Consider the following 13,273-nt stretch of genomic DNA (forward strand, 5'->3'; position numbering starts at 1 on the left):
AACAAGGATATTTCCCTGCAGTTTAGTTTAATCAAGTCTAACAACCGTTGCCATACCCAAATAACTGTCTAGAACTTACCTTCATGGCTTCTTCGTCTTTAATCAATACAGATCTCAGTTGTCCATTTAATTCAAAGAAAACTTCTCTAGCACCAGTTTTATTGAGATCACCAACAGCTAGAGTCTTAATAGATAATGTTTTACCTCTTTCTATTTCAACCTGAAAACAAAGCAATATTATTTTTCAGAATAACTTATTTAAATTTTTTGTTATTTTGCAAACCAAAATAAAAACACAATAGATGCCAAGGTGTGAAACCAAATACAGCTACATCTCCTAAATACGGATTGAGAGAGGGAGAAATGGGGTTAAACAACCGCGACACAAACCAGGTCATTTCGGGACTAATATATGGTTTAATTTTATTTCAATAATTTGCTTTGTGTATATGGGACTTTATCAGTAAGCGGAAACCCAAGGACAAAGAGAAAACCAACAAGGTTGGACAGGCGACCCTACTACTGGTAACGTATAAGCGGGGAATCAAAACCATGCCACTTGACTCAATGTCAGACCTTATGAGCTCATGCATTAAACCATTCCCTCCCCCCCCCCCCCTTCCTGAATAGGACAAATTGAAATTTCCTGGATTTTTAACATGGTAGATGTATATTTCCCCAATATTGGGTGTCATGGAAAAGAATAACTATACATTCGACAGTGGTAATGATTACTGTATATGCCACTGGAAAACTTGTAAATAACATTTGATGCACTATACAAGATGTGCTGTGAACTAGTAGTAGAGAAAAATACTGGAGATTGGTGAACAAATGGAAAAACACCCTGTCCCTCACTTAATACCAGTTAATAATACCAGTTGTATCAGACATTAATAATATTCCATGGTCAGTAAAAAAGGGCATGTTTCATTATTAATAACCTTATAAGAAAATAATAAATATACTGAACAAAATCACAGGTTATTAGTTTTGCAGTACCAAATAGTTGTGAATCTGGTTTAGGGAGACTACTGGCACTTGTTTTATTTATTGTAGCAGTAACAATTATTAATAGTCTATTGATGAGCACATGTCAGATTTACAGAACAGGTTGTATATTTATTAGTTTCACTGTGAATCTGGTTTAGTGAAACTGTGTTTTATTGGGTAGTTCATTGCACTAGTAACAAACACAAATTACTGGTCTTCATAAACATTTACTATTCACACTCTGGGAATTCAGGAGCAGTAACGAATGCTGTACCAATCTCATTAGTTTTCACACATAGAATATAAGTACATGTACACAGACTTACCTCTGTTTCCTGTGCTACTTTTGGTCCAGCTAAAAACATTCTGGTATCTAAAGTATTAACTGGTCCATATTTATCTATAAAATCTAAATAATTATCTGTAACGGTAGGATAGAGGGCAGCACTCATTAAATCTACCTCCTTAATTTTTCTACCATGTTTTTCTTCAAGAGAACTTTTCAGTGCGTCAAAATCCAATGGTGGAAGTGAAGCACCTGGTCGTTCATCAAATGTTTTAGCTCCACGTAAAATCCTTGATCGTAAAGGTTCTGGAAATCCACCTGGTGGTAGTCCCAATAGCCCTTGAAAATATTCTATTACAGAACTAGGGAAAGATAACTCTTCTGCTCTTTCTTCTACCATTTCTGCTGTAAGTTTATTCTGAACCATAAACTGAGCCATATCACCAACTACTTTGGACGATGGAGTTACCTATAAGAAAATTAATACTCTTTTTTATGGATGACCAACCGTACTAGACAATGCAAACTTTTTAGCTATTTAAAAACAAGAAGACATGGCCATCAACATCCTGCACCTTTGGACATGTTTTTGAAGGTACAGGGACAGACAATGAGGAACCACCTACTAGTAGTGTATATTATGTTAAAACATCAACAGCAAATTATATCAGGCATCACAATATTTTCCAAGATAAGCTCAGTAATAACATATTTCCATGGGAACACAAAAATGATTAAATCCAAGATCTAACTAACAAAAGTAACAGGTGAATGTCTACACACAGGAAGGCAGAGAAACCACACAATTGCTACCGTGTGACAAGAAATTAAGTTGCCTCAATGTTCTCTCAATCTTTACAATAAGAGTAAATTTCCTACTTAAAGGCTCGAAATTTCAATTTATCATAACTTTGTAAATATTGAATGGAATTGAACCAGTTTTGAACTGATATTCCTATTAGAGATACAACTTTCACAATATTGTAGTTTACCAGGGATTCCTATAACGCTAAATGGCGCATCAAAACTTTAATTAAAAACCCGGAATTTATCTCAGCTGTGGCAATTTGTGGATGCTATACTTTCTGTAATTTTTATTCAGTTGTATATATTTGATTTAGAGTTCATTTCCCTGGTAATATCTATATGTTTACCTTTGGTATATCTCCCAGTAATTTATTGGCAACTGAATACATTTTCTTTACTTCTTCAAACTGATCAGCTAACCCAAGACTAAATGCCTGGAACTGTAGATTGGTGTACTGTCCACCTAGAGCATAAATATTAAATTTATTTAATGTGCTTCTCAATTTTCAATTAAAATCAAATCAATCTTTCTTTCTAGCATAATCATTACATTCAAAGATTACATAACACAACACATTTGTATGAATAATAATCACTATAATTATATACACCCGTTACGTTTCAACAAGATATCACTAGTCACTAGTTCACTTGATAATGACAAGTGAGAGCCTGTCGAAAGGTTGTGTGTATAATATTATAATTGTTATCCACAGAACGGTGTTGTGTTTTGTTATTTTCAATCGCTAAAAAACATTCAAAGACTACAAAGATTACATATTTAGGATCTCGAATGTTGCTGAAATACATCTTTATGAGCAATTAGTTCTCGCATTTGGGTGTAAAAACGTAAATATCATAACAATTCAGATTTAAATGTTTATTTAAATGCTCACCTGGAATTTCATTGATATAAATATCTGAATTACCACTCTTCATAGTAACACAACATTCAAATGGTGCATACAGATTCCTTGTTTGTTCCCAATATGCTGAGTATGCAGATACATTATCAAGCTTTAAACCTATATAAAACATAGATTAATTATATTTATATATATATATATATATATTGCCATTGTAAGAAAGTGTCTTGAATTCCATTTTCCTTGAAACGTTGACACAAGTCTTGCTGGACTGAACAGCATTTTCTGTGTGGAATTATAATTGGTTAAACAGAATGTAGGAAAACACACCTGATGTGAGCTAATTTATGGTAGACTGCAGGCAAAGCTAGTTAGACACAAATCTTATGCATTAATACAGACTTATCAAACAAAACTCACTTGAGTAGTATGCAGTTTATATGATTTATATCCATCAAATGTGACTGTTCATAAAACACAGAACAACACAAACAGAAAGGATTCTATTTCCAGGACTACATGTTTGCTGAGGCAAATATATTTTGTTTGGTTTGCTCCAATAACAAAGGCCATTTAATTCATTATTTCTGATTAATAAAGCCTAACTTTATGTCAATAAGCTCCTGATTAATAATTCAAATATTAGACTGTTCAAGTGATATAAATTCAAACTGATAAATGTTAACCAAACATAATCACTAGGGAAGATTTTAATTTTTAATATACCTGTATCTAAATCTGTTCTTTCTAAAGCTGCGACAACAGCTCCCATACTAGGCTGTGATGTCATACCAGACATAGAATCAACAGCCACATCTACAACATCAGCTCCAGCTTCAGCTGCTGCTAACATGGCTGCCACTCCTGCTCCTGCTGTATCGTGGGTATGAACATGTATAGGTACATCAGGAAACTTGTCCCGCAGTGAAGACACTAATAGATGTGCTGCTTTTGGTTTCAATAATCCAGCCATATCCTAAAATTATCAGCAAAATTTTTTTTGTAAGAAAACAATGTCTTTGATATCTGTTATAGTCTCAATCAATTAAATCTAGTTATACTCAATTAAATCTAGCTATACTCAATTAAATCAGATTATACCCCATCTACTTGTACTCAATTAAATCTAGTTGTACTCAATTAAATCTAGTTGTACTCAATTAAATCTATTAAACTCAATCAATCAAATCTAGTTATACTCAATTAAATCTAGCTGTACTGAATTAAATCTGCTTATACCCAATTCCACATTATTATACTTCATTAAATATCGTTGTACTCAATTAAACATAGTTGTACTCAATTAAATATAGTTATACTTCTTTCATTCTGGTTAAACTATTAAACTCAATTCCACCTGGTGCTACCCAATTAAATCAAGTTAAACTCAATTAAATCTAGTTATACCAATTAATTATAGAAATACCAATTAAATCTATTTAAATTCAATTAAATCTAGTCATACTCAATTCAAGTAAATCTAGTCATACTCATTTTAATCTGTTTATACTCAATTCAATCGAGTAATGCACTATTCAATTAGGTAATGCACTAATCAACGTAGCTATACTATACTGAACTACCAACCTTAATACTGAGAATATGAGTTCCAGCTTTAACCAATTCTCCAGCCAGATCTTCATAATATTGTAGATTATATTTAGTTTTTGTTGGATCTGACACATCACCAGTATATGATATAGCAGCTTCAATAACACCACCTTAAATACAATAAATTATAAAATTTTCTAATGTAACTTTAACATCCTCCATCCAGTTTTAGGATACAGAACAAAATGAGACACTACTTCTCAGTCTGGGTATCTAACAGTGATCGGATTTCGCCCGTATATTCCAGAATGTCCGACGCTATTTTCCAAACCTCCTAAATTGTCCGACCAGGAATATGCCCAATCGGACATCAAGGTATGGTGAATAATATTCAAAATTCCAAAATTAATATAGTGTTCTGAGTGTATATCTACCACTCAACCCAATTATTGTTGATGCTATCTAACACTATTTTAGTGGTACAGCAAGGTAGACACAAGTGCAGAATTAGGATGTTTTATTCAAGGATTAAACATGCCATGATGTTTCACATATTCACCTTGATAAACCACTGCTGCTGTTTAAGAAAAGATTACATGCATAACATACATTTGAAAAGAGAGAGAAATGGAGTCTTTAGCAGTGCTAGGAAACCGAACGACCAGAGGAAACCCACAAGGTTTGACAGACGACCCTACTCCTTGTCATGTACAAGCAGGGAGTCAAAACCATGCCAGTTAACTCAATGACAGAACATAACCCAACCCCCCTCATACATTTGGAAAGCAAGCACAAAGGTTTATATTGCTAATGGTTTCATTATATGATAAAGTCCCCCAAAACAGTAAATTCTCTAAAAACTGATTGTCACGTAAATTAAAAACATTCAATATTAAAGGGAGTCAGGGACTATCCCGATTTGAACAGAGACTTAAAAATAAATGTCCGAGTACGTATGAAATTTAAGCGGCAAAATATAGAGGAGTGGCGTATTTACCTTGTCTCAAAATTTCAGCTCAAAATATTGAGTCGTTTGGACGTGAACGTCAAAACTGCTTATCCGAGCACGTAACCCTTTTAAGAATTCGGGTCAATTTTTTCGTTGGGTGACTTGATGATCGATTCCCGTTCCTTGAGAGGTCTATACAGTGCACGACCCACGTGCTGTATTTGATAACGAAAGGTAAATTTCACTAACACATTATTTTTATAAAAAAAAGTCTTATTTTATCCAGATACCGCATAATACATCTTGAGACACCGGTCTCCATTTCCAGATGAAGACTGACGGGATTAAGTTGTTTGAAAACGTATCACAATTATTGAGTTAGTTGCTCGGCCCTTAGGTAGACAATTTTAAGGGATTTTAACACAAAATTAAGCAGTTTTATTCTCCAAATAATTATCGGGATTGGCCCTTTAATCTGGACAATAATAAAGTACAACCAATTTAAAGGGAATGTACAGAATGTAAATTGTTTTACCTCACAATCACATATAGAGAACTGTAACTCCTCAAGTAGAGATTTTTAGGAATATAAACCTACCTGCATTTCCTACAGCTTCCATACCAACTTTAATGTTGGGTAAATAGTTGAGGGAGTCGAATATACGGAAAATATCCATTCCATGTTTAACAGCCAACTCACAGAATCTAAATAATAAACAATTAGCAATTAATAAAAAGGATCACAAGCTTTTAATAGCTTTTAGTAGTCGATAAATAAGTTACGACCTCTTAGAATTCTTCGATTGAATGAAAATTGTCAAAATTAAGGCAATTTCACAAGGTGTCCCTAAACTTTTGTTATAGACTGTATATAGATTGATTGTAGCAAGAACCGTTATGACATGATTTAATGTGAAAGTTGTACTTTTCTGGTTATTCTGTTGATTTTTGTAATAATTGTCATATGAGGGGATACAAATGTTTTCATAGTTCCTATGTATGCCCTATGAATGCCAGCAATCATCGACTTCATTGTGTGGTTGTTTTTAGGCATATAATTCATTATAATATTTGAACATATAAAATATTTTGTAACTTGTTTATTGGCAAAGACTGTTGAAAAAATGTTATTTTTAGAGTAGTGTTATATGTTATATTATACATATATTTGTATTACAATGTACTAAGAAAGTAAAGCCAGTTTCTTACTTGAAAACTACATTATCAGGATAATTGGTATAGCCTACAGCATTAGCACCACGTAGTAACATTTGGAATGGTATATTTGGAATTAATTTACGTAAAGTATCCAGTCTCTCCCACGGGCATTCGTGTAAGAATCGAAGTGCAACATCAAATGTAGCTCCTGAAAACATTAAAATTTGGAATTTCTATTTGGGGAAATAAATAAAGATCTGTATCTGCTGTATGAATGTAAGGGAAATGCTTCTGCAAGGAATAATTATGTAAGACAGTAATCTTTACAAAGTGATTACAATTACTCATTATATTTTGTCCCCAAAATATTATTATTGATATGCTATGCCGAAAACTTTTTACCATATTATTATTAACTGTTCATGGATATTTGCAGATAAAGAGCTGGTTATGGTATATATCAATTTTGGGTAAAAAAGGAATGTTTCTTTAAGATAACAAAAACACAATGGCAAATTTGCATATCAATGTTAATAAAACAAGATTTCATTAGTGTTTTGACATATATTTTATGGAATAAAGAAAATGATTCTGAAAAAGGGATGGTCTTATTAATGGTGCTTATCTTATTTTGGAAGAGAGTTCTTGAGACAATATACTTACCTCCCCAATTTTCCAAACTGAATAAATTATTAAAATTATGTGCCGTATATGGAGATATTCTATTGAGATCATAACTTCTAACTCGTGTTGCCAATAGCGACTGATGGGCATCACGGTACGTTGTATCCATAAGCAATAGTCCATTGTGTTGTCGAACTTTCTTAGCAAATCCTTCAGGGCCTTCTTTGATAAGAATATCCCTCCACCCTGCTGGTGGTTTTTTGGCTGTAATACAAAAGAACAAACATAATCAAAAAATATGTTAAATAAAATATCTTATCACCAGTTATAAATTTAACATATTTTCAAATTGGAGGTATTAAAAGTTTTCATTGAAAATTCATTTATTTTACATTAAAACGTTAGCGTTACTCATTTCCATACATAATTTTTAAAGTTTTAAAAGTGAAGATTGAATTGTATTTCAATCCAAATTAGACAACACGTAGAGAAAATAAACACCGGACAAATAAGACACAGAAAGGTAGAAATCATTTGACATAACCACTTCAACCAACAGAGTCATAATTTGTCAGGCATAACTTTATGTACATGCTTTAATGGGTTGAGTTAAAACATGCAAGGGTTTTAAATCAAATCAGAGAATTTCATTTTAATCACAGGAATTACACATTTACTGGAAAGCAGGTTTACATTTTGCTTATAATGATACACAAAGCACATTGATTCAACCACCCAAATAGACAAATAGAAATTTAAACACAATTTTCTCTGTTGTATATCAAATTTAGTTTTTCAACGTCAAAGAATAAGAGTCTACTTATATCATTAATTTCTTGAAAAAGCATAACATAGAATTCTATTTAAATTAAAAGCAATGAAAAACAGTTCATATTAATCAAAAAGAATGTCTGTTATTATAGGATTATCTAAAAAGCATTTTTTAAAAAAACAAAAAAACATCTTCATTCACATTGCTTGGATTCCTTTATTGCAAGAAAAGTCAACATAGGCCTTGCAAGTTTACAGGACATTTATAATTGAATAACCATTCAATGAAATCAGAACAAGCTGAAGCTACCAATAATGTTAACGGGAGCATGTAAATGACAAATGTAAAGAATATGTTCCAGAGTGTGTTATTTATTTGAGTGTTATTAACAAAACAAAAAGAATTACTACACAAAAACTAAAAAAAGTGAGATAATCAAATCTATTCAAAATATCTGTAAATATAATAGTTGGCATTTCAACATTTGACCAATGGAAGTAACTGCACTTAATCCAAGAGTATTTAGATGGAAATGAAATGAGTTGAACATTTAACCGAGAAAATGAAAAAAACCCAACACTGTGAGGAGTATATAATGTTGACGTATAGAGCACTTACAGTTCTTTAAATATGAGTTTAAGACCTTGAAGTTTGAACAATTTTATTATATTTGTAAAAGACTGATAAAGATACCTGGTGGTGGGAAATCAATAGAAACCAATATAAACTTAAAATAACCTAAGAGGATTGATCAATTCAAATATTTTTTGGACCCAATTGTTTTAACTGACTGTACATGTATATGGTCTTAAACTCAATATATTGTAATTTTTGGGCTTAATGAAAAATATTACAAATAGTAGACCTAGATCAGTTACTGGCAGATATTAGACATCTATTAAATGCTGGTGTGAGAATGCTTCCTGTACAAGCCAATGTGAACTTTTTACTTATTGTCCTTGTACATGTATCAGTATTGGACAATATATTAATTATGTCAACTAAAAGCAATTAAAATTTTCACTGGCAGTATTCATTTAACAAAATCTACCAGTATTAAAACTAAACAGTTAAATTATTTCCTACTTAAAAGGTATTTGGTAATAGGTCATGTATTCTAAAACTGGAAAATATTTCAATGAATGCAAATTGTCTTAAAACTAATTAGAAAACAGAATTCAGAACATGCCAATGTGTCGTTTTAATGCAAGTGAAGAAAATAGACTAGAGTGGTCTTAGAAAAGATGGAATACTTTCCAGTTTTATAAACATGCTAAAATATATTTTTATTATTGTAATGTTAAATAGTTGTCAATTATGTTTTAAAAGATCATTACAATATATATCTGAAATAAAACTAGAAGTTCTTATTAATTAAAACAGACAAAAATGTCTATTTCATTAGATTTGATGTTCTCATAAAAAGATATACCATTAATCCTGATGTACAAAAGTTCATCTCTTCGGATAAACAAATGTCATTTTCCCTTCGAATTTAACCAATTTTGAGTGTTAGCAAGATCTCAATATTGGCTATATCCAGGAACATGAAATTTAAAGATGCATTATGTAAGATTTAGTTATTGCTATAATAGTTCAAAAATAGATAATGAAAAATGAATATATTGAAAATTTCATTTAAATTACTTATTCAGACCATAGTTATAAGTGTTTGAAGTTTTGACAAGATGTAGCGTAGATAGTTTCAATTGTTGAGTACCATTGATACAGTATTAGTCTCTATTGTCCATTTTAATGTTAAATTATTAAATGGCTCGGGTGTTCTAACCCATCTAATATCTCATCCATCCGATGGCCTATACAGAGTTAATTATAGGCTTGTCATGTGAATAAAAGTCTAAAAAATAATTTATATAACCTTTGTTTGAAACCAGACGAAAAGATCTGCCATAGACAGATTTAGCCCTTACATAATGTATAAGGTAGGTTTATGATTAAATAAAAAATCAAAACATCAATAATCTAATGAAATCAACATTTATGTTTTACAATAGATAAAAACCACCTCCTCTAATCAGTTGTATTATAGAATGATCAGATTTCATTGTTGTGGTAACATAAAGTGGATTCAACAACAAGAAACACACATGAATAAGATCACATTTTTAAAGCAAAACATTTGTGAAAATCTTTGGTTTGTTTTTTTTTTCTCTTCTTGGACACACACAAAGCTGGACTAAGGCGTTTGGCATTTAGATGTATAAATTCTATTTAGTTTTTTAAATCAAAATACAATTTAAATATGAATTTAGAACAATATTTTATTCATCAAAGAGATTGTAAACTGATTGAAAATATTCATTTCATATTCTTGTAAATTTCTTGTGCTGAAAATGTTAGCATATCAGTTATAAAGCCTTACCAACTCCCCTTGTGCCATCTGAAAATTTGGTATAAGTATCTTGTACTACATATATTTACTACTTCAACAGTTCATCAAATGGGAAGAAGTGAGATGGAGAACAGTACACAGTCTTAACAGCATGTTTATAGTGAATGAGGTAAGCATGTATGATTTTGGTCAGGTTATGACCCCCATTTTTAGCATTTTTCTGGGGACAGCTGGTCAGTACACTTAAGTTCTAGAAATTAGGATGTCAGAGGAGAGAATCTTACTTAATAGTGTACACCATTCTTCCTTAATATAAAAAATGAAAGGAAATGGGGTTTAACGTCCTACAGTTTTGCTCTGAACTGGGCAAATATCACAGTGTAGCCTTATTCTACATGTGTAACTGTGAATCATAAAGTCATTTGAGTATCTACTGATCCCATCAAATACTGGTAGAAAATCGAATCCAAATTAACACAAACATATAAATGAAATTCAATAGGCTTCTTTGTTTTACTAATCTAAATAATGCATACAATTTAGTATAGATCAGATAATTTCTTATTAGAGTGTTCACGAGGTTTAACAAAGTGAAACAATGGCCATAACTCTGGAAGTTATTAATGGAAATAAAATAAATTCAATAGGTATCTTCATCTCACTAATGTAAGCAACATATATGAATTTATATATCAGATAATAAATGTAGCCTGTAGAGTGTTCACAAGAAATTGTAAACGATGAATAGACAGAGGCAACAGCAATATACGACTATATTTCCATGTGGGCTTATAATAAAAAGGAGGGGACTGAATGTATAGTTGGTAAATACCAAAAGCTGAAACTTCAGTCTAGTACAATTAAATACTCAGTCTTTCACAAACTGCAGAATCTACCTATTGTATTCAAACTAAGAACATTGTGTTTGCTTAATTATAGATCTAAAATATAGGGCTGGGGGGAGGGGCTGATTAATAGAACACAAAAAGTGATCTTGAAGTAACTTTCTAATTCATGACGTGTATAATTTGTTTTGTTTATCTTACACGATCATCAGCAAAGCTTACATTGTTCACAATATCATAAGTGGCTGGGCGGATACTAGTTTCAAGAAAATTCAGCAGGTAGGATTTGTTATTGCAGCTATGCAGAATTACGCCAAATAAAGCATTGTTCTTTCTGTATATTTAAGTTGAATACATGCCAAATGATATTGGGATTATTTAAATGAAAAAAAAAGGTTGATTTCTCATCAACTCATAAGATGTAAACTTTATTATGGTTATTTCTTTAGAAAAGCATAGAACATACCCATAACAGTTCCTATAAATAAGATGTAATTACTCAAAGTATTTTTATGGACGAATAATTAATACACCATTTTATTCATCATTCATAGTGGAATATCTTGCTTTTAATACCGGTATTTCACAATGAAATTGTTGAATCCTGGATTCATGAAGTAATAATTTTACTAGCGTCCTTGAGAAAAATACCTGGTTACTGAAAGATCACTGGCAAGGAAATTCATAAATTAGATCCACATAAACAACAGATTCTGTAAATTCACACTCCATACAGATATCTATGGTATCAATCAAACACATAATTATTATGTCGCCACTTACCTACAGGAACTTCAGGTACGGTCGGTAGTGTTTCAGACGGTTCTAACTTGGTTGCCAAGGGTGTCGATGGACCATTTACCATTACTTGACCCATATAGTGTAAAAGTTTTTGAGCTCTATTTTGACTTGGTTGAAATTGGAATAATTGTGGATTTTCATCAATAAAATAAGTATCTACAGCTCCGGACATGAATGTTTCATTCTCCAATACATTTAACAGGAATGGTATATTCGTCTGCAAATAATAACAATAATATTTTTCAATATCAACAAGTGTAATAAAATCAGTACATCTGTGATCATTTTAGCTTCTTTTACAAAATATTTTCATAATATGTCCACATGTTAAGACTGTAGTCGTGTAAGCGAATTAATTCAGTTGTTTTTGAAGTTATTGCTCCTGGCATCAAAACCATTATACACTTTAAAAAACTTGAGGGGTACTGAAGAATTTTTTTTCAAAAGTTCAAACGTTAAAATTAAATCGGGATTACCTTTATTAAAAGCTTGGGCGACTAAGCATGTACGTATTTCCTGGCAACCTACATCTTAATATGGATGAAATAATGTCTGATTAATTCTCTTCACTTATGAATGCTCACAGATTGATCCATATGTGTAGTGTTAACCCTTTAGCTCCTTAGAACACCCATTGCATGCACAGCTGTGGCACCCTCACAAACTAGTAAATGGTCCTATAATGCAGAGAGCTATTCACATATCTCGGGCGTTTGAGGCAATCTAAGGTACAACAGTTTCGGACAGTTTAGGGGTTTAAGCTTGTACCAGTATTAATATATCACTTTTCGCTAATTTTCTACAAGGATTTGGGGTAGTCAATATTTACATGTACCAGGTGGCTAAAGGGTTAAAATATACACACAAAATTAAACTTTTACCTTGACACCTCGAATCCTAAATTCTCTCAGAGCTCTCAACATTTTGGCACCTGCAGATTCATGATCTCGAGCTTTGGCAATAATTTTTACCAACAATGAGTCATAATAGGGAGAGACAATAGCCCCAGCAAAAGCAGACGCACTATCTAATCGTATACCCATACCTTCTCCACTTCTAAATACCTGGGAAAAATTAATGTAATGAATGCTTCATTGTATTATTGTTCAAAATGGTGTAATTTCAAACTATATTTCATTGAAAATAATCATTTAACACAAACAATTTACAGTTTTATGAATGCAGATTATGAAATGATTGGTGATTTACACTAAGACATATAAAATAACACCTAAAATCGCTAACGCTAACTTTTCTCCGGTTATACA

The 13,273-nt window shown here is 31.8% G+C and overlaps 1 protein-coding gene across 3 annotated transcripts in view; it reads right to left on the reverse strand.

The window, feature by feature from the left end:
- Positions 1-13,273, reverse strand: part of LOC126820813 (pyruvate carboxylase, mitochondrial) — a 35,728-nt gene that overhangs the window by 3,145 nt on the left and 19,310 nt on the right. For 2 of the 3 annotated variants that reach the window (XM_050548939.2, XM_050548938.2), the window contains 12 exons: positions 12,887-13,069; positions 11,988-12,222; positions 10,390-10,407; positions 7,274-7,498; positions 6,662-6,818; positions 6,051-6,157; positions 4,540-4,673; positions 3,679-3,928; positions 2,983-3,111; positions 2,434-2,549; positions 1,320-1,748; positions 80-220 (listed from right to left, as the gene is read on the reverse strand). In XM_050548939.2, the coding sequence (XP_050404896.1) occupies positions 80-220; positions 1,320-1,748; positions 2,434-2,549; positions 2,983-3,111; positions 3,679-3,928; positions 4,540-4,673; positions 6,051-6,157; positions 6,662-6,818; positions 7,274-7,498; positions 10,390-10,407; positions 11,988-12,222; positions 12,887-13,069 (2,124 nt within the window). The remainder of the gene's footprint in view (positions 1-79; positions 221-1,319; positions 1,749-2,433; positions 2,550-2,982; positions 3,112-3,678; positions 3,929-4,539; positions 4,674-6,050; positions 6,158-6,661; positions 6,819-7,273; positions 7,499-10,389; positions 10,408-11,987; positions 12,223-12,886; positions 13,070-13,273) is intronic. The other variant, XM_050548940.2, reaches the window with a different exon arrangement.

This window comes from Patella vulgata, chromosome 5 (assembly GCF_932274485.2).
Source record: "Patella vulgata chromosome 5, xgPatVulg1.2, whole genome shotgun sequence".
Taxonomy (NCBI): Eukaryota; Metazoa; Mollusca; class Gastropoda; family Patellidae; genus Patella; species Patella vulgata.